This window comes from Mus caroli, unplaced genomic scaffold (assembly GCF_978045245.1).
Source record: "Mus caroli unplaced genomic scaffold, Mus_caroli_1 scaffold_9, whole genome shotgun sequence".
NCBI lineage: Eukaryota > Metazoa > Chordata > Mammalia > Rodentia > Muridae > Mus > Mus caroli.
This window is the reverse complement of record NW_028227264.1, coordinates 31,532,804-31,555,718: the sequence shown is the minus strand read 5'-3', so window position 1 is coordinate 31,555,718 and position 22,915 is coordinate 31,532,804. Positions and strand designations below refer to the sequence as shown.

The window sequence follows — 22,915 nt, the reverse complement described above, 5'->3', positions numbered from 1 at the left end:
GAATGATGTCTTAATACATTTATGTGGTATGAATTGAATTTTATCAAAGGCATTATACATTCTTATAATCTCATTATGAGCCAGTAGGTGTGGATAAGAAAGAAAATTTCTTATAATGCTCTTCAAACATCATTATTATGGGCACTGGGTTATATTGTATTATCTCTGGATTTTTATATTTTTCAGGAACTCTTCTTCTTTGTCTGTTCTGCCACTTAATGTCAACTCTCACATCTCATTCTCAATAAGACCAAATGTCTTACCGAGAATAGCTCACCATCTGTCCCAAATGCAAACAATAATTTAATGTTCTCATCTCGACAGCTGTAGATCCCAAATGACTATTTGCCTTTAAATGATATAGTAGTGATCCTTCCAAATTCTGTTTTGTTTTGTTTTTATTTGATTTACTTTGTTTTTTTTTTCAAGATAGGGTTTCTCTGTGTAGCCCTGTATGTCCTGAAACTCACTCTGCAGACCATGTTGCCCTTGAACTCACAAAAATCTGCTTATCTCTGCCCTCCACATGCTGTGATTAAAGGCATGTGCAATTACCAACTGACTATTTAAAATTCCTGTCCAGTAGAATTATGACATTGGCTCTTCTGACACACTGTGTCACTTTGATTTTACTTGCTGAAACCGTGAAAATTCATTTGTGTGTGTGTGTGTGTGTGTGTGTGTGTGTTTGGAAAAGTCTCATATGTATCTCATGAGGTTGCTTTGAAATATAGTATTTTTTTAAGTTAAGAATTGTTAGATGGCAAAATATAGTTTTAAGGTTCTAATATAGTTTAACATTTAATGAAGTTTTTTTTTTTTTCCTAAAAATTGGTATGGTTAGGTAGTAGTAACTAGTGATATATATATATATATATATATATATATATATATATATATATACTATGCTCCTAAAGGGAAGTTTAGTTTACTGATCAGTGATAAAAGGAGAGGTATCCACCTGATCCCTACTGAGAACTTAGTGATATGCAATGTGAGTTAAAGACAGTAGAGTTCTGTTTATGTAGAGACTGCTCTGTGCTTCTCCTATTAGGTATCGTTGGAGACTGGAAACATCATTTGACTGTGGATCAAAGTGAAAGATTTGACAAGATATTTCATATGAACATGAAAAACATCCCCTTAAAATTCATCTGGGATATAAATGAGAAGTAGAACTTTAATCTCCATGTGAATATGAAAATGTACTATGAAGAGGATGTAGTTTAATATTAAAATTAATGTATTCTCTCATTTAACTATTAATTTTAAAGAAAAATTTATCTACAAAATGAATAACTTATGCCTAGATTGTTTGCCATAACATGACTTTCAAAGGGAGCTATGAGCATTGGTTCCATTAACAAAAACACACAAAAAAACTAAAAACAAAACAAACCCAAAATTCAAAAACAAGAAAACAAACAAATGATATAACAGAAAGCATAAAACACAGTTCGTAGATATATTTTTTTGAGTATTCTATAGTTCACATTTTTCCTTTCAATTAATTAAGGGTCAAACAATCATTTAGAAATCCCTTTATTCTTGTAATTAAACTACAGTTAATTTTGTTCAAAATCAGTAAGTTTGATAGAATATGCTGTGTGACATAAAGACAAATGGCATATAAAAACAAATTTCATATGCTTTTTAAAAACAGTGTTAACAGGTCTCAGTTTGCCAAAGACATAAAAATCAAAAATTAAATAATTGTCAGTTTAATCACAGGGTAAAAGGATGAAAACAGTTCTCTTTTCATGTATCACTAATTGAAATCATATCATATCAATGAAATGGTTAAACATTTAATATGAAGTCACTTTAATAACTAGAAATAAAGGTGAATCCAAAATTTTCAATGAAGAATAAATGTAATTAGTAAAGCAACTGTAGACAAAATGTTTAATAAATTTGGATCATGTATACATATGGTAGTGGCCTTATGAATTACAGCCAAACTTGTGATATGAATGGGTAGGGTTTACTTTTGGAATGGAAAGATTGTTCAACACATGAAAATATCCTCACAGTAGCAGTATTCATAACAGTCATCAAATGGAACCCACATGTTCTGCTTTACATCATTGAAACTAAATACCCAAAATGGTTAATTTATTCAGATCAAAAATTGATTTTGTTTGTGGTTTCAACTGTTGTAAATGTACTGTTGGCTTACAGTTTTGCAATACACATTTTAAAATATGGCAGAGCAAATAGTTCTCTCCACAATTACTGGATGAAAGAGAAGAAAAAGCAGGAAGCTTATCCCATCCAAGGGTATGCTTCATACATATGAGTTTCTCAAATTAGTCCCTTCTAACATGTACTAGTAACACCAGGCCCTGAAGACAATCCTTTACTGTATAGCCATTTGGTTAAGATAACATATATCATACTGTCCTTGTAGGCACAAATAAATCAATGGCACTTTAAATGATCGTGGCGTATGTTATATTCATTTGTTGTTTTGGAAATTTTGCTGTTGTTATTTTGAGACAGGGTCTATCTAAATAGTCGTGGGTATCCTGGGCTCACTTATGTAGATCAGACTGGCCACAGACTATCGTGGCTCTGATTCCTGAGTGCTGGGATTAACAGTGTGCACCACTAATCCTGACTTGTATCACATTCTTTTACTATGTGGCAAATACATGAGAGAGTCTATTTAAGAAGAGAAAGATTTACGTTAGTTCCTAGGTCCAGAGGTGCCATGGTTAGTTAGCTTCATTGACAGAGAGCATCATGATAGCTTGAATCTGTTGCAGGAATATCTTAGTCAAATATTTTGTTGCAAATAAGAATAATTTGATTCTAATATATTTACACAAAATATAGTATTTCATTAAAGTGATTTATGGATTACTAGAAAGGAATTTTATTGAATCTATTCTGAAATATATACAAAATGTAAGAAGCAGAAAGCGATTTATAGTTTGTCAAGCACAAAGGATTACATATTGAAAATAGAGCTCATTGGTTGAATCTAAAATTCCTATTCCCAGTGAGGTTAGACAAAATGATGTGTGAAAAAAAATTTATATCACACACTGTAGAAATTGTAGTTTGGGAAAAGCATGCCTAGTGGATTGAAAAGGAAGCATCTGGTACAGACTAATGACGGATTTTAAAGAAGCTGTAGCTTTGATTCATGAGGTTAAAGAATTGGGAGATAATTCAGATGCCCTCACTTAAATGGAAGCCTCAAGGTTAGGACAATCACAGAAGACCAAACTGCTTCTGCTTTCTTCCTCTCTAAAGGTGGTGGACCTTCTGAGGGATATCTCCTGTCTCTCAACTTTATGGAAAAGTGCTACATAGAAAATAACCTGGTCTTGAGCTTCACAGAAGGCAGCTATAAAGTCCTGGATGAATTTCAATCTTCATGACCTCTTGTTGAATCTTAGGAGCTACTATCCCAATTGTGAAAGAATGGGCCAGGGTCCTATTTAAGACTATGACAAAGGTGCTGCACCAGGATGATTGCGAACCCCTCAATCTCTCTTCCCAATCACTAGCCACTTAGATGGATCAGCATTTTGAGCTTTCCAGTGGCTCACAAGGATGAGTATACATGAGTAGCAGACCAGCGCTGAAAGAGAGGGAAACTAGGCTACAAGAGAAATATGGAACCAAGACAGTGTTCTGATGAAGGTTCAAATTTTAGTGGCAGACACGCTTAATAAAAGGGGGCGGTGCAGGGAGAGTCCATTTCCACCAATTCATCTTTGGAGCTTGGAACCAGCTGTAAGTGATGATGTGCAGGATAGGACATAGTCTCTGGAATAGCTCCTGAGGGGGGCGGGGGGTTCTCAGCAGGTAGCAGTATCTTGAAGAGGAACAGCAGCAGTGGCAGAACAATAGAGTGATCTAGGGAGGAAGGCTCCACCCTAGATAATTTCCTTAGTGGCAGCAAGGTCAAGTTCTGGTTTAGCCTGCTTCAGGTTTATGGGAGGCTACAGATCAGATTAAATACATGTGTTACTTGTTAACCACATTGAAAGTTCAAAGAGATCATGGAGTTCTAGGATGGTTGGCTGCAGAGGTGGTTCTTTGAGAAGATCAACTAGAGAAATAAACCTATAGTCAAACTGATGATCCAGAAACAGTATCAAAATTACTAACATCAGAATTGATAAAGGAGACAAAACAACAGAACCTGAAGAAATTCAAAAAGTCATCAGATCCTACTACAAAACAATATACTCAAGAAAACTGAAATTCTAGGTGAAATGGATGATTTTCTACACACATACTATGTATAAAGTTAAATCAGGATCAGATAAACCATCTAAACATCCCATAACCTCTAAGGAAATATAAGCAGTCACTAAAAGTCTCCCAACTAAAAAAGGCCCAGGGCCAGATGCTTTTAGTCCAGAATTTTACCACATCTCCAAAGAAGACCAAGTACCAATATTTTTCAAACTATTCCACAAAGTAGAAACAGAAGAAATACTACTTAATTCATTCTATGAAGTGACAGTTATGCTGCTGCACAAAGACCCAACAAAAAAAGGGAGCATTAGAATAATTTCCCTTGTGAATATCCATGCAAAAATACTCAATAAGATACTTGCAAATCAAATTCAAGAACACATGTAAACAAACGGTCTCCATGATTAAGTGGACTTCATTCCAGGGGTGCAGGCATGGAAACCCATTAATTTAATCCACCATATAAACAAATTCAAACAAAATAATGAATGTTAAATACAGCAAACCTACAGTCACCAATATAATACATGTTTAACAACTGAAATATTTCACTATAGTCAGGAGCAAGACAAGGGTGTTGTTCATTTTCTCAGCTCTTTTTTCATATTGGGCTTGAAGCATGTAGACAAGATCATAAAGAGACAAAAATTAAATGTAAACAAACAGGAAAAAGATCCGTATATTCTTGTCAGGAAATGATGTCTTGTTGATAGTAATTAGAAACACACCAAGAAAGAATTTAGGAAAATAATTTCATTCAAAATTGCTTCAAAGAAAAGTAAACAGCAAAGATTGAGAATTAGCCTCACCAAGAATTCATTTGCCTTTTGTTTCTGTGCGAGTACAATGATCAAAATTTACTTTTGGGAGGAAAGGATTTATATTAGCACTGACTTATACATTCCGTCTTTGAAAGGGGAGAGAAGGAGGAGATTAGGAACAGAAGCACAAACCATTGAGAAATTTTTCTTACTCGTTTATTTTGTGGATCATGGTCAATTCACATTCTTATTCCTGTTTAGAGACTGTGTCACATGTGGTGAACTGGGCTCTCTTGCATCAGTCATTCATTAAGACAGTCTTTCATGTCATGGCCACTGAGATCTGAAAGAAACAATCCTTCAGTTGAGTATCTCTTCCCAAGTGACTCTAGATTCTATCAAATTTATAATGAAATCTAGGTTAAGATAAAGATGGACACAACTCAAGAAAAGGATCAGGGCCTTGATATTGTTACTGATGCTGTGGTGTGCTTGCAGACAGGAGCCTAGCATGGATGGCTGCTGAGAGACCCAACCAATGATCTGAAGCTAGGGACCACTGTGGTTGAATTGGGAAAAAGCTGGGAGAAAGGTGGCCCCATGGGAAGGCCAACAGTCTCAACTGACTGGACCCCCAAGAACTCTCATACACTGAGCCACCAACCAGGTAGCATACACCAGCCAATATGATGCTGCCAAGACATATATAGCAAAGGACTGCCTGGTTTGGCCCCAGTGTGGGAATATGGGCCTAACTCTTGAGAGATTTGATGCCTCAGGGTATGTGAAGACCTGGTGTGGTGAGGGTGGGGAGTGGGGATATCCTCTTGGAAATGGGTGGGGGAGGTTCGGGATGGGGAGCTGTTGGGGCAGATTCAAAGAGGATATAGTCTGGAATGTAAAAAAAATGATTAAAGAATAAAAATAGATAAAGGTAGTTTTAAAATTAAATGAAGAAACCAGTTGTCTTAATTAGGACTTCTGTTGTTCTGATAAAATACCATGACCAAAGAAAATTGGCTTTTAGTCATGAGTTTCCACATAGGCTACCCAAACCTAAAGGGTCAGCCCTAAAACATAGGTCCAATATTAGATAATTTTACCATGTGTTCATAAACCCTATATGAATATAGAAAGTGGAAGGAGTTTAATCAGCTTACAATTCTTCATCACAGTTTATCCCTGAAGGAATTCAGAGCAGAGATTTGGTGGCAGGAACTGATGCAGAGGCCACAGAGGGGTACTGATTACCAGCTTACATTCCATAACTGGTTCAGACTAGTTTCTTATTGTACTAAGGACCATCAACTCAGAGTGTCACACCACTTATTTCAATCTTCAATCAAGAAATTGTGAAATTGGATTGAGGCATTTTCTCAACTGAGTTTCATGATTCCAAAATGAATCTACTTTGTATTAGGTTGATGTAGAAATTAAATAGCACAATAGAACACCAAAGAAGTGAAAGACATTTACAATAAAAACTTTAAAACACTAAAAATGAAGCTGCAGATACTAAAAGATGGGAAGCGATATCTCCCATGCTCATGTATGGGAAGAATTGATACTATAGAATTATTTATACTACTAATAATAACCTACAGATGTAGTACCTCATCCAAACCTCTGTATGATATTTCACAAAACTTTTATCTCTCACAAAACATCAGTTCTATAAGAAAAGCTACAGTAAATTAATGTTTGCTGAGATAGGAGAGAGAGAGAGAGAGAGAGAGAGAGAGAGAGAGAGAGAGAGAGAGAGAGAGAGGGAGGGAGGGAGGGAGGGAGAGAGAGAGAGAGAGAGAGAGAGAGAGAGAGAGAGAGAGAGAGAGAGAATACCAGACTTCTCCAGAGTTGAGTTTCCCCAATAGGCTAGCCAATCCTAAAGAATCAGCTGTAAACACATAGGGCCAATATTTTAAAAGGTTGCATTTATAAACCAATATGCATATGTATATGTAATAATCATAATTAATAAGAGACTCTGAACTTAAGGAAATGGAGAGACACTGGGAGATTAAAAGGAGGAGAGTGGAGGAACATGATGTTTCATACACATATATGACTTTCTAAACAAAAATTATATATGAATACGAAATACCCTAGATAGCCAAAGTAATCCTGAGAAAAATGGAGTGAATATTCACAATTTATTTCAAATTCTACTTCAGAGCCTTACTAATAGAAATAGCTGAAGCTGTTGACATGGCTCAGTAGTTAAGAACACTCATTGTGAGAGGAACACTCGTCCATTGTCAGTGGGATTGCAAGCTTGTACAACCACTCTGGAAATCAGTCGAGCAGTTCCTCAGAAAACGGGACATAGTACTATCAGAGGATCCCACAATACCTCCTGGGCATATATCCAGAAGATTTTCCAACTGGTAATAAGGACACATGCACCACTATGTTCATAGCAGCCTTATTTATAATAGCCAGAAGCTGGAAAGAACCCTGATGTCACTCAACAGAGGAATGGATACAAAAAATGTGGTACATTTACACAATGGAGTACTACTTTGCTATTAAAAAGAATGAATTTATGAAATTCCTAGGCAAGTGGATAGACCTGGAGTGAGGTAACCCAATCACAAAAGAACTCACATGATATATACTCACTGATAAGTGGATATTAACCCAGAAACTTAGAATACCCAAGTTACAATTGCAAAACACATGAAACTCAAGAAGAACGAAGACCAAAGTGTGACTGGGAACAAAACACTCAAAGAAGGAGTTACAGAGACAAAGTTTGGAGCTGAGACAAAAGGATGGACCATCTAGAGACTGCCATACCTGGGGATCCATCCCATAATCAACCTCCAAACACAGACACCATCACATACACTAGCAAGATTTTGCTGAAAGGACCCTGATATAGCTGTCTTTTGTGAGGCAATGCCATTGCCTGGCACACATAGAAGTGGATGCTCACAGTCAGCTATTGGATGGAACACAGGACCCCCAATGGAGGAGCTAGAGAAAGTACACAAGGAGCTAAAGGGCTCTGCAACACTATAGGTGGAACAACAATATGAACTAACCAGTACCCCCAGAGCTTGTGTCTCTAGGTGCATATGTAGCAGAAGATGGCCTAGTCAGCCATCTCTGGGAAGAGAGGCCCCTTGGTATTGCAAAGTTTATATGCCCCAGTACAGGGGAACTTCAGGGCCAAGAAGTGGGAGTGGGTGGGTAGGGGAGTGGGAGTGGGAGGGGGAGGGTATGGAGGACTTTTGGGATAGCATTGGAAATGTAAATGAAGAAAATTCCGAATTAAAAAAAATATATATATAAAGAACACTCATTGTGGTTGGTGCCAGCTCCTGGCAACCTTGGGCATGAACATGGAGGATGGTCCCACATCCCCAGAGGACTCTCCATGCCACAGCCGCCCTAGCAGTCCCAAGATCTTATGATCACTGGTGAGTGGAACACAACATCTGTTCCAAAACAATCATGATGGGCCTGTGACAGCAGCAGTAAGGACATAGGAGCCCTGCCTGACAATTGGCTTGGGTTACTTATGATTGGTGCTGGTATACCTTGGTTTTGACCACACCAGACAGCCCCATGGTCCCCAGAGGAGACACCACTTCCAGGCACCTTAAGATGCCCATGAACTTAGGATTTCAGCATACCAGGATAGCAGGAGATTGATTATACCAGGATCTCAGGGTCTCAGAGGAAGCTTAACTGCCAACACATCCAGAATCTCAGATTCACAAGGTCCTGGAATCACAGGATCAGAGAGAAAGCTGGACTCTGAGGAGTCCTGAATCAACTGGGATTAAAGGAAGGACAGGCTCCAATCAGATATACTGTGGGCCACAAGCACTTGAGATAATCATATGTAAGGAGGCAGGAATAAGAACAGAAGCAACAGAAATCAAGATTACTTGGCATCATCAGAACCAAGATCTCCCACCACAGTAAGTCGTGGATACACCATCACAGCAGAAAAGCAAGAATATGGATCTAAAGTCACTTCTCATAATGATGATGGAGGACTTTAAGAAATACAGGAGAACACAGGTTTGAATCTCTTAAAAGGAAACACAAAAATCCTATTAAGAGTTACAGAAAAACACTATCAAACAGGGGAAATAGTGAACAAAACCATCCAGGATCTAAAAATGGAAGTAGAAACTGTAAAGAAATCACAAAGGGAGACAACTCTGGAGATATAAATACTAGGAAAGAAATCAAGAACCATAGTATTAGCAATAGAATATAAGAGATGAAAGAGAGAATCTCAGGTGCAGAAGATTCCATAGAGAACATGGGCACAACAATCAAAGAAAATGCAAAATGCAAAAAGATCCTAACTCAAAACATCTAGGAAATCCAGGACACAATGAGAAGACCAAACCTAAGGATAATAGGTTAGGTGAGAATGAAGATTTTCAACTTAAAGGGCTAGCAAATATCTTCAACAAAATTATAGAAGAAAACTTCCCTAACCTAAAGAAAGAGATGCCCATGAACATACAGGAAGCCTACAGAACTCCAAATAGACTGGACCAAAAAAGAAATTCCTTCTGACACATAATAATCATTACAATGAATGAACTAAATAAAGATAGAATATTAAAAGCAGTAAGGGAAAAAGGTCAAGTAACATATAAAGGAAAACCTATTTGAATTACAATGGATTTCTCAACAGAGGCTATGAAAGCCAGAAGATCCTGGACAGATGTTATACAGACCCTAAGAGAACACAAATGCCAGCCCAGGCTACTATAATCAGGAAAACTTTCAATTACCATAGATGGAGAAACCAAAGTATTCCATGACAAAACCAAATTCACACAATATCATTCCATGAATCCAGCCCTTCAAAGGATAATAAAGGGAAAACTACAGCACAAGGAGTGAAATGATACCCTAGAAAAAGTAAGAAAGCACAACTTCAATAAACCTAAAAGAAGATAGCAGCAAGAACAGAATCCCAACTCTAACAAGAAAAATAACAGGAAGAAACAATTACTTTTCCTTAATATCTCTTAACATCAATGGACTCAATTCCGCAATAAAAAGACATAGACTAACAGACTGGCTACATAAACAGGACCCAACATATTGCTGCACACAGGAAACCCACCTCAGGGGAAAAGAGCCACTACTTCAGAGTTAAAGGCTGGATAACAATTTTCCAAGCAAATGGTCCAAAGAAACAAGCTGGAGTAGCCATTCTAATATCAAATAAAATTGACTTCCAATCCAAAGTTATCAAAAAAGACAAGGCGGGGCACTTCATACTCATCAAAATGTAACATCTACCAAGATGAACACTCCATTCTGAATATCTATGCTCCAAACGCAAGGGCAACCACACTCATTAAGGAAACTTTACTAAAGCTTAAAGCACACATTGCAGCACACACAATAATAGGGAGGAGACTTTAACACCCTACTATCATCAATGGACATATCCGGTAAACAGAAACTAAATAGACACAGTGAAACTAATAGAAATTATGAAACAAATGGATTTAACAGATATCTACAGAGCATTTTACCCTAAAACAAAAAAATATACCTTCTTCTCAGCACTTCATGGTACCTCCTCAAAAATTGACCATATAAATGGTGACAAAACTGGTCTCAGCAGATACAAAAATACAGATATTATTCCATTCATCCTCTCAGATCACCAAGGACTAAGTCTGATCTTCAATAACAACATAAATAATAGAAAGCCAACGTTGATGTAGAAGCTGAACAGCACTCTCCTCAATAATAACGTGGTCAAGGAAGAGACAAAGAAAGAAATTAAAGACTTTTTAGAGTTTAATGAAAATGAAGCCACAACTTACCCACACTTATGGGACACAATGAAAGTAATCCTAAGAGGAAAACTTATAGTTCTGAGTGTCACCAAAAAGAAACTAGAGAGAGTACACACTAGCAGCTTGATAGCACACCTAAAAGCTCTAGAACAAAAGGAAGCAAATTCACCTAAAAGAGTAGATGGCAGGAAATAATAAACTCAGGGCTGAAATCCACCAAGTAGAAACAGAATATACTATACAAAGAATCAACCAAACCATAAGCTGTTTCTTTGAATAAATCAACAAGATAGATAAACCCTTAGCCAGAATAACTAGAGGGCACAGGGACAGTATCCTAATTAACAAAATCAGAAATGAAAAGGGACACATAACAACAGAACCTGAGGAAATCCAAAGCATCATCAGATCCTACTACAAAGGTTATACTCAACAAAACTGGAAAATCTGGAAGGAAGGAATAATTTTCTAGACAGATACCAGGCATCAATGTTATATCAGTATCTGATTAATGATCTAAAAAGCCCCATATGCCCTAAAAAACTAGAGGCAGTCATTAATAGTTTCACAACCCCCTCCACCCCCCAAAAGCCCAGTACTTTAGTGTAGAGTTCTATCAGACCTTCACAGAAGACCTAAATCCAATTATCCTCAAACTATTTCATGAAGTAGAAATAGAAGGTACTCTACTCAGTTCATTCTATGAAGCCACATTTACTTTGATACCTAAACTACATAAAGACCAAACAAAGAAAGAGATCTTCAGACCAATTTCCCTTATGAATATCAATGCCAAAATACTCAATACAATTCTTGCAAACCTAATCCAAGAACACATCAAAACAATCATCCATTATGATAAAGTAGGGTGGTATACAGGGATAGTTTAATATACAGAAATTCATCAATGTTATCTACTATATTAACAAACTCAAAGACAAAAACCACATGACCATCTTGTTAGATGCTGAGAAAGCATTTTACAAAATCCAACACCCATTCATGATAAAAGTCTTGGGAAGATCAGGAATTCAAGGCACATACCTAAACATAAAAAAAGCAATCTACAGCAAAACAGTAGCAAATATCAAACTGAATGCATAGAAACTTGAAGCAATCCCACTAAAATCAGGGACTAGACAAGGCTGCTCACTTTCTACCTACCTACTGAATATAGTACTTAAAGTCCTAGCTAGAGCAATTAAACAACACAAGGAGTTCAAGAAAATACAAATTGGAAAGGAAGAAGTCAAAATATTACTATTTGCAGATGATATGATAGTATATATGAGTGACCCTAAAAATTCCACCAGAGAACTCCTAAACCTGATTAAACAGCTTCCGTCAAGAGCTGGATATAAAATTAACTCAAACAAATCAGTGGCCGTTCTCTACACAAAGGATAAATAGGTTGAAAAAGAAATTACGGAAACAACACTCTTCACAGTAGTCACAAATAATATAAAATACCTTGGTGTGACTCTAACTAAGAAAGTGAAGGATCTCTATTATAAGAACTTCAGACAAGTTCTTTCTAGTTGGCACCAGCACTGGGACACATTGTGTGCAGAGTTGGCAGACACCCCCAAGGTCCCTAGTGGACTCTCCACACAATCTTAGGACCTCTGGTGAGTGGAACACAACTTTTGTTCCAATCCAATTGCGTGGGACCTGAGACAGCATTAGGGAAGCAGAAAACCAGGCCTGACCAGGGTCACAAGTCCCCTTTCAGTCAGTGCCAGCACCTGGTCTCCTTGTGCACGTGTCCCAACAGCAGGACTTAGTTATTCCGTGGGTCAAGGAGGACCGAGGCCTGAAAGAGAAATGGGCAGAGAAAAGGGAGCCAGACCAAGCAAAGAGTTGTCAAGGTCTGTTTAATGGAGGCTAGAAGCCTGATTATAAGCACACAATGAGAGAAAATAGGGAGGGGTCAAGGGGGTATAATAAAAGTACAGAGAAAGGGATGGACATCTGGGGCAGATGCTGATTGCAGGCTTCAAACATCTTGCAGCTTTCCTGGAATGCTGGCCCTATTTAAACAGTCTGAGGCACCAAATGGAGACATGAAGGAGGAGGTGATGCTGGCTCTATCTAAACAGTCTCAGGTGCCAAGTGGAGACATGAAGGAGAGGGTGACATAACTCCCATCAAAGGGTCAGCCGAATCTTCAGGGTGAGAGTTGTTGAGGGTCTGGTTTCCCACAATTTGTTCTCTCACATCTCCCCCTTTTTTCTTTATCAAAGTTAGGGGATGGCCATGAAAAGAAAATTGGTGGAGCACTTGTCTTAGGCCTTTTTGTGCCTTGCACCCACGTCCAGCACCGCAGTAACTAGGCCTTTTCAGGCCTCTGTCTTAGGCAATGCAGGTTGCAACCACTCCTGGCATCACATCTTATTCCTATGGCTTAATCAGGCCATTTGTAGTAGTGATGGGCACCCAGGCAGTGGACGCACAATAATCCCATCATGGAGTTACCCTGCAGCCAATAGGTGGTGTGCATCTGGCTTGTGGCACCACAAGATCCCATCATTGGTAACTCCACAGCTTATGGCCCTCAGCCACTATTAGGATCCGGAGGTCACCCCCTCCATCATTGTTGTTTCCACAGCTTACGGAACCAAGAAGGCTCCGTTTCTGCAGCAAGGGTGGAAAACTGAAGGCCAATGGCTGCCCTCTCTGCATTGTCGGAAGAGAGGTCTTCGGATGAGTCTCGGATGTCTAGCCAATGGTAGTGGACTGCAACTGTTTTGTTTAAGGCAGAATCAATCTGAGTCTTAATAAAACTGGTTATTCAATTGAAGGCCCAAGGACCAAAGGAGACAAGGAGGAGTAGTCCCAACACAGGTCCCAAGAAGGGGAGGAGAAAAGGCAAAGCCCCATTCAAAAAACTCCACACGGGGTTATCAAAAAGTTCTTTACGTCTCTTCTCTAACTCCTCTTGATGTTTTCTAATTCTATCTCTAACTATGCATGATTTATTTGTATAAAAACAGCATTTTTCTTGCAGGGCAGGCAAATACATCCCTTATCTGCAGTCAAAAAGATCAAGCCCTCTTCTGTTTTGGAGAACAACTTCGGCAAGGGAGTCTATCTGATCCTGAATATCTTTTATAGACTCATATATCATATTAACATCAGAGATCAAGTGTAAGGAAAGCTTCTTGTATGAGTCTATGGTTACCCCTAACCCTGCAGTTCTGGATGCAAGAGCACTAATTATGCCGAGCCCCACCAGTAGGGGAATGAATTAGAGTGCCCTTTTATGTCGAGGGACAAAAGTATCAAAGCTAGGAAGGGGAACGGTTTCATCATCAGGGAGAATATCTATATCGGGGACGAGCAGGGCAGGGGTGCAAAGTCCCGTCCAATTTATGGGCAGGAAGAGATAAGCCATATTATCTCCACAAATGAAAACTTTGCCAGGGGGAACCAGCCTGGGAGGAATTAACTATAGTAGAGCAATAGGTAAAAGAGATCAACATCGAAGGAATTATTTTGCATAGGGCTTCAAAAACAAAAAGGCATTAAACTCAGTAGGCTGAACCTCTAAAGGTTTTGTAAAACTGCAATTATGTAAGGTGGGGGAGGGCGGATCAGAGGTGTTGAGCAATGGAAAGGCCAAAGGCCACGTCACCCTCAAGCCCAAACACAACCAGGAATCCTCAGCAAGTGTAGGATTGGTGGAATTTAGTACTTTGTGAGTAGCTTTAATAATATCCATGGTCTGTGGTTCCAAATCTACCCCTTTTGGCATTATCTTGAGCAAGGGGTTGTATTCTAGCTTGGGGAACAAATTCTCTACCTGATGTTGAATGGTGAACTGAACCCTTTCTTCTCTAACCATGTCTGTTGGGCCTCCACCATCTGAGACATGAATAGGAGCACCACAGGGCCAGCAGGGTTGATCACCCACTGGGGCTAAGCAGGAGGCACCTGCATATTTATGGAACTTACAACCAACGACATAGACATCAGAGGTCCAATCCCCCCCGAAGGAACCTGTGGAATATTTATAGGGAATGGCAGTAAAATACTTGAGGCTATTATGAAAGCAGGTTGTGATCTGCTTGTAACAGCCAGAACGCATTTGGGAAACAAAATTACATTTGGTGGGGCAGGTGCCATTGGGTCCCACAGGGATGGGCTTTGGTTTATCTTTGTAGACCCACCATCCCTTTGCCCCACCCATAAGTGAAGCTAGCAATCTGGTTGCCACAGTCCACCATATATGAGGATCCACCAGAGAGTTTCAAGGGCCCATTATGATTGCCCCTACATGACTGGCAGGGCTTGTCATAAATGCCAGTCAGAAAAGTCAGTATCTGTGGGTTGGTCGAATCCAGCTCTGATCGCAGCCAGGGAAGCCAAGGTGAATGTAAAGATCCAAATCGCCACCTGGAAGTTAGAAAAGGGAAGGCTTTCTCAGGGCTTTTCTTCCCTGGATGAGTTATATGGTTTTATTAGCCATCTAACATTTTGGGCCCTTGAATCATAGATACCAGCGTGTTCTTTGCCCCATATAAGGACCGACTGGATCTGGACTCTGCCATTTGTTGGACAAGGGATCTCTCCACATGGCTTGTGCATAATTGTTGGCAGTTGAAGGGTGCCAAAGGTGATCTGTGGCAGACTTGCCTACAGTGTCATATGTAAGAAAATTTAAGACAAATAGTGCATGATTGAAGAGGGTCTTGAAGTTGCCAGATTGGGGATATAGAATTCCTCCCCCAAACTGCAATTTAAAGAGCATATTTTTAAGGGTTTGATGAGGCCTTTCTACAATGCTTTGGCCTTGGGGATTATATGGAATGCCAGTAGTGTGTTTGATGCCCATTTGAGCACAAAACTGTTTAAAGCTGGAACTAGCATATCTGGGGCCATTATCTGACTTGAGGATCTTGGGTTGTGGTGTAACCACCAAGCAGGAGAGAACATGACTGATAACATGTTTAGTGGCCTCCCCCATCTGTAAAGATGCACAGATAAAACCACTAAAAGTATCAACAGAAACATGGATATAATTTAACTTTCCAAAGGGGGAATAGTGGGTGACATCCATCTGCCACAACTCACCAGGAATTAACCTGTGGGGGTTGACTTCCACATGTGGCTCAGGTAAAAGGGTCAGGCAGCCCTTACACTGCCAAACAAATTGTCTTGCTTGTTCGTGGGTGATGGAAAATTTCACTCTCAAAGTATGAGCATTAAGATGGTGTAAATCATGGGCCTGTTGAGTGGCGGCGAGAGGAGTGGTAGACAAGGCAGAAGCCACTACCTGGGTCGCCTGATCAACTGTATCATTGCCTTCAGATAGCGGCCCAGGCAGGCCAGAATGAGCATGAATATGGCCAACAAAAAAAGGAAAATTGCAGGCAAGGATAAGTTTTTGAAGTTTAGCAAACAACGGAAAGCACTGATAGAGGGGCGAATATATGCAACAGTTTCTAGAAGAGGAACAGAGACGGCCACATAAGCGCTATCTGTATACAAACTAAAAGGGGTTTCAGGCAAGAGTTCAAACACTCTAACAATAGCTGCCAGTTCAACAAACTGTGCCGAGGAAAAGTCTGTCATAAAACATGAGACCTCTCCACCAATGCTGAAGGCAGCCATACCTGAGGAAGACCCATCGGTAAAGACTACTGCAGCCCCAGCAATCGGGCCTGGCTTTGTTCTCTTTGGGAAAACCACAGGTGTCCTATGTAGGAATTGAACTAGTTTATCAGTGGGATAATGGTTATCAATTACACCTTGGAAGGAGGTGCAATTAACTGCCCTGTCATCATTATTTCGAATTAGCCACTGAACCTGGGAGGCATCATAGGGGAGAACAATAATATCAGGATCTTTGCCAAAAAGCCTAAGGGCAGCCGGGCGTGGTGGCGCACACCTTTAATCCCAGCACTCGGGAGGCAGAGGCAGGCGGATTTCTGAGTTCGAGGCCAGCCTGGTCTACAAAGTGAGCTCCAGGACAGCCAGGGCTATACAGAGAAACCCTGTCTCGAAAAAAAAAACCAAAAAAAAAAAAAAAAAAAAAAAAAAAAAAGCCTAAGGGCAGCTTCCCTGCCAAGACACAGAATATGGGCAACCAGCTGAGAATATGTGGGTAGCACCCTAGAGGGAGAAGCCGGAAGATGGACCCAAAACAGAGGTTTAAGTTGCCACAGAAGGCCAGTGGGAGAAAAGGGAGTAGGGAAAACAAGAAACTGGAGGGGGAGTTCTGGGGAAAAATATCCAATGTTTTGTTCATTGATGGCCCGTTCTACCATGGCCAATGATATTTGTGCCTCATGGGTCAGCATACGTGGGGAGGACAGATATGAGTCCCCTCGCAAAATGTCGAACAAAGGTTTTAACTCCTCTGTTTGTAAGTTTCAAATAAGGGTGGAGCCAGTTAATATCTCCTAACAGGCGTTGAAAATCATTGAGAGTCTGTAAGGAATCTCGTCTTAATTGAACCTTCTGGGAGAGAACCTTATTAGGGAACAATTCAAAGCCCAAGAATAAATTAGTGTGTGGGGGGGTGAATCTGAACTTTCTCGGGGGAGATCTGGAGTCCCTGACTCTGGAGGGCATTAGTAAGTTTTTGGCCCATACAATAAAGTTGACCCTCATCGGGCCCCGCAAGAAGAATGTCATCTGTATAATGTATAATATATAAGTCAGGGTAAGACATCCTGAAAGGGTCAATTGTCTGAGCCACATACTTTTGGCAAAGGGTGGGACTATTGGCCAGACCTTGAGGGAGAATCCTCCACTGGAAACGGGGGGAAGGCCAGACACAACTGACTATGGAGAGGCTAAATGCAAAGGGTTTGCAATCTTCAGGGTGAAGAGGAATGGAAAAGAAGCAATCTTTTAAGTCAATGACTAATTTGACATCTCCCCTGGGAATAGCCACTGGAGAGGGAAGCCCAGGCTGAAAAGCCCCCATGGGGACTATGGACTTATTGACCGCTCTAAGATCTTGTAACAATCGCCATTTGCCACTTCACTTTCATATGGCGAATACTGGAGTATTCCAAGGTGATGTGGAAGGCTCAATATGCCCAGCAGCCAACTGTTCCTACACTAACTGTATGGCTGCTGACAGCTTTTCGGTGGGGAGGGACCATTGGTCAATCCAGACAGGGGAGTCATCTTTCCACGTAATCTTGTTTGACTGGCGTGCAGGGGAAGCAATAGTTCTTATGAAAAATGGGTATTATAGCCCAAGCCTGCACGATCCACCTTGGGAGTGGCCTCTATCGGTGTAGGCCTCCCTTGGCTATTTTTACCTAGTTCCTGTCCAGGGAGATAGCCCTGGGAAAGCATTTGTTGAGCAATAACTGCATTGGGACTGCACGTAAAGACTTTCATTTGAGAGAGAATATCTCTTCCCAAAAGGTTAACAGGTAGGCCAGGAACAACGAAGGGCTGAATGGAGCCAGAATTTCCCTCATTATCTTCCCAAGTCAGCATCTGTGAGCTCTGGAGAGAATTTTTTGATTGTCCAATTTCCTGCAAGTGGGTTAAAGAGGCTTGCAACGGCTATGTGATGGGCCAGGCACTCTGTGAGATTACAGTGGAATCAGCACCTGAGTCTAAGAGGCCCTCAAAGCTCTTGCCGTTTATCTTAAGGTGGAGTGTAGGGCGGTCCCTGGTAATTGCCTGGACCCAGTAAACATCTGATGAGCCTGGCTGCGAGGAGCCACGCAGAGGCAGGACTTGCGCTAGGAGTTGCCCTTTGAATATAGATACCGGGCTTTGAGGGGCACTAACTAAAATCTTAATTTCTGTGGTGTAATCATTATCTACTAGAGAGGGGTGAACCATAAGTCTCTTTAAGATGGTGGAGGCATGCCCCAGAATTAAAAAAACAAGTATGAGGTGGAGGAGGCCCAAAGACCCCAGTGGAAAGGATTTGGATGCCATTCTCAGGTGTTAGTATTGAGTCGCCAGAGGCATACAAGTCCAGTCGTGTGCTACCTGGTGTGACTCTGTAGAGACTAGGGGCTGGTTTGGCTGCCAGCTGTTCCCCATGACCAGAAGAAATGAGATAGGTTGGGGGCCCTGGGGCTGGCCCCGCCATCCATTTCCCTGAAAGGGGAGGGGGGGCAGAGGATTCTCAGAGATGTCTGTTTTAGATTTACAGGCATTAGCCCAGTGTTTGTCCTTCCAGCACCATGGGCAGGGACTGTTGGACGGTACAAGGTGGGCAGCGGCAGACCCCACTGAAGGCTGGGGGACATTAGCGAAAGGAGATGACAAGGAACACTGGCAGGCAAAATGCCCAGGCTGGTCACATTTAAAACAGCTTTTCTATGGGCCAGTCTGCTGAAGAGCCGCACCAATAGCCATAATAGGCTGAAGTGCTGTGCTCATCGCAAGGTGGACTATTTGAGACATCTTATGGATAAAGGTATCCATATCACGGCAGAGGCGAATCATTTCATTAAGGTCTTTGTTCCTAATTTTACCGTGCAAGACAGCCTTATAGGCCAAATTAGCATTCTCATAAGCCAATTGTTTAATAAGCTTATTGTCTGCATCCTCATGACCTAGGGTCCTCTCTGCAGCCTCAAGTAGATGACTCACAAATTCACTATAGTCTTCTAGGGCCCGTTGAATAACTTTAGTTAGGGGCATGGTAACTGAACCTTTTCCTGGAACTGCTTGCCAAGCACTAAGCGCTGCATTGGCAGTTTGAGTCAAGAGAACAACAGGGAGGAGTCGCTGCCATGCCTCTGTTGCATATTTATCTTGACCACTAAGTTTTTCAAAAGTCCAGGGGGACAAGCCTCTTCCGGTCAGAAAAGCACCAGGGCAGCTGGGGCACAGGGTCGGCTGACACTCCCAGCTACCCACAACACCCACCACAGGATCTTAAGACTTCTGGAGAGTGGAACACAGCTTCTGCTCCAATCCAACTGCGCGCGGGACCTGTGACTGCATTAGTTAGGGAAGCAGAAACCGGCCTGAGTAGGGCCACAGGCCTCATCCGGCCGGATCAGCACCGGGGTAGCTGGAGCGCAGGGTTGCCTGACACCCGCCAGCTACCCACGACCCGCGCCGCAGGATTTTGGGACTGCTGGTGAGTGGAACACAGCTTCTGCTCCAGTCCAATCACGCGGGACCTGAGACTGCTCTGGTTGGGGAGAGAGAAATCCGGCCTACATAGGGCCACAAGCCTCTTCCGGTCAGAAAAGCACCAGGGCAGCTGGGGCGCAGGGTCGGCCAACACTCGCCAGCTACCCACAACACCCGCCACAGGATCTTAAGACTTCTGGTGAGTGGAGCACAGCTTCTGCTCCAATCCAATTGCGCGCGGGACCTGAGAATGCATTAGTTAGGGAAGCAGAAACCGGCCTGAGTAGGGCCACAGGCCTCATTGGCCGGATCAGCGCCGGGGTAGCTGGAGCTCAGGGTTGCCTGACACCCGCCAGCTACCCACGACCCGCGCCGCAGGATTTTGGGACTGCTGGTGAGTGGAAGACAGCTTCTGCTCCAGTCCAATCACGCGGGACCTGAGACTGCTCTGGTTGGGGAGAGAGAAATCCGGCCTACATAGGGCCACAAGCCTCTTCCGGTCAGAAAAGCACCAGGGCAGCTGGGGCGCAGGGTCGGCTGACACTCGCCAGCTACCCACAACACCCACCACAGGATCTTAAGACTTCTGGTGAGTGGAGCACAGCTTCTGCTCCAATCCAATTGCGCGCGGGACCTGAGAATGCATTAGTTAGGGAAGCAGAAACCGGCCTGAGTAGGGCCACAGGCCTCATCCGGCCGGATCAGCGCCAGGGTAGCTGGAGCGCAGGGTTGCCTGACACCCGCCAGCTACCCACGACCCGCGCCGCAGGATTTTGGGACTGCTGGTGAGTGGAACACAGCTTCTGCTCCAGTCCAATCACGCGGGACCTGAGACTGCTCTGGTTGGGGAGAGAGAAATCCGGCCTACATAGGGCCACAAGCCTCTTCCGGTCAGAAAAGCACCGGGGCAGCTGGGGCCCAGGGTCGGCTGACACTCGCCAGCTACCCACAACACCCACCACAGGATCTTAAGACTTCTGGTGAGTGGAGCACAGCTTCTGCTCCAATCCAATTACACGCGGGACCAGAGACTGCATTAGTTAGGGAAGCAGAAAACCGGCCTGAGTAGGACCACAGGCCTCTTCCGGCTGGACCAGCACCGGGGTACCTTCAGCTACCTACGACCCCCGCCGCAGGATTTTGAGACTGCTGGTGAGTGGAACACAGCTTCTGCTTCAATCTTTAAACAGTGACAACGATAACAACTAACCCCAGAGATTACCAGAAGGCGAAAGGTAAACGTAATAATCTTACTAACAGAAACCAAGACCACTCACCATCATCAGAACCCAGCACCCCCACTTCGCCCAGTCCAGGGCACCCCAACACACCGGAAAAGCTAGACACGGATCTAAAAGCATATCTCCTGATGATGGTAGAGGACTTCAAGAAGGACTTTAATAACACACTTAAAGAAATACAGGAGAACAATGCTAAACAGGCAGAAGATACTAAAGAGGAAGCACAAAAATCCCTTAAAGAATTGCAGGAGAACACTGCTAAAGAGTTACAGATCCTTAAAGAAAAACAGGATAACATAATCAAACAGGTAGAAGTCCTTACAGAAAAACAGGAAAACACATCCAAACAGATGATGGAAATGAACAAAACCATACTAGACCTAAAAAGGGAAGTAGACACAATAAAGAAAACCCAAAATGAGGCAACACTGGAGATAGAAACCCTAGGAAAGAAATCTGGAACCATAGATACGAGCATCAGCAACAGAATACAAGAGATGGAAGAGAGAATCTCAGGTACAGAAGATTCCATAGAGAACATCGGCACAACAATCAAGGAAAATGTAAAATGCAAAAAGATCCTAACTCAAAACATCCAAGAAATACAGGACACAATGAGAAGACCAAACCTACGGATAATAGGAGTGGATGAGAATGAAGATTTTCAACTCAAAGGACCAGCAAATATCTTCAACAAAATTATAGAAGAAAACTTCCCAAATCTAAAGAAAGAGATGCCCATGAACATACAAGAAGCCTACAGAACTCCAAATAGACTGGACCAGAAAAGAAATACCTCCCGACACATAATAATCAGAACAACAAATGCTCTAAATAAAGATAGAATACTAAAAGCAGTAAGAGAAAAAGGCCAAGTAACATATAAAGGCAAGCCTATCAGAATTACACCAGATTTTTCACCAGAGACTATGAAAGCCAGAAGATCCTGGACGGATGTTATACAGACACTAAAAGAACACAAATTCCAGCCCAGGCTACTATACCCAGCCAAACTCTCAATTAACATAGATGGAGAAACCAAAGTATTCCACGACAAAACCAAATTCACACATTATCTCTCCACGAATCCAGCCCTTCAAAGGATAATAACAGAAAAAAACCAATACAAGGACAGGAACCACACCCTAGAAACAACAAGAAGGTAATCCCTCAACAAACCTAAAAGAAGACAGCCACAAGAACAAAATGCCAACTTTAACAACAAAAATAACAGGAAACAACAATTACTTTTCCTTAATATCTCTTAATATCAATGGACTCAACTCCCCAATAAAAAGACATAGACTAACAAACTGGCTACACAAACAAGACCCAACATTTTGCTGCTTACAGGAAACTCATCTCAGAGAAAAGGATAGACACTACCTCAGAATGAAAGGCTGGAAAACAATTTTCCAAGCAAATGGCATGAAGAAACAAGCTGGAGTAGCCATTCTAATATCTGATAAGATTGACTTCCAACCCAAAGTCATTAAAAAAGACAGGGAGGGACACTTCATACTCATCAAAGGTAAAATCCTCCAAGAGGAACTATAAATCCTGAATATCTATGCTCCAAATACAAAGGCAGCCACATTCATTAAAGAAACTTTAGTAAATCTCAAAGCACACATTGCACCTCATACAATAATAGTGGGAGACTTCAACACACCACTTTCACCAATGGACAGATCATGGAAACAGAAACTAAACAGGGACACAGAGAAACTAAGAGAAATTATGAATCAAATGGATCTCGCAGATATCTACAGAACATTCTATCCTAAAACAAAAGGATATACCTTCTTCTCAGCACCTCATGGTACCTTCTCCAAAA

At 41.6% G+C, this 22,915-nt stretch overlaps 1 protein-coding gene and 1 pseudogene across 4 annotated transcripts in view; one reads left to right on the top strand and one right to left on the bottom strand.

Moving 5' to 3' along the window:
* Positions 1-2,440, top strand: part of LOC147002604 (amine sulfotransferase-like) — a 46,999-nt gene extending 44,559 nt beyond the window's left edge. For all 4 annotated transcript variants that reach the window (XM_085842746.1, XM_085842744.1, XM_085842747.1 and 1 more), the window contains exon 7: positions 1,055-2,440. In XM_085842746.1, coding sequence (XP_085698872.1) covers positions 1,055-1,176 — 122 coding nt within the window. In that variant the 3' untranslated portion in view covers positions 1,177-2,440. The remainder of the gene's footprint in view (positions 1-1,054) is intronic.
* Positions 2,441-17,956: 15,516 nt separating this feature from the next.
* LOC147002603 (endogenous retrovirus group K member 7 Pro protein-like) lies at positions 17,957-18,839 on the bottom strand (annotated as a pseudogene).
* Positions 18,840-22,915: the final 4,076 nt, after the last annotated feature.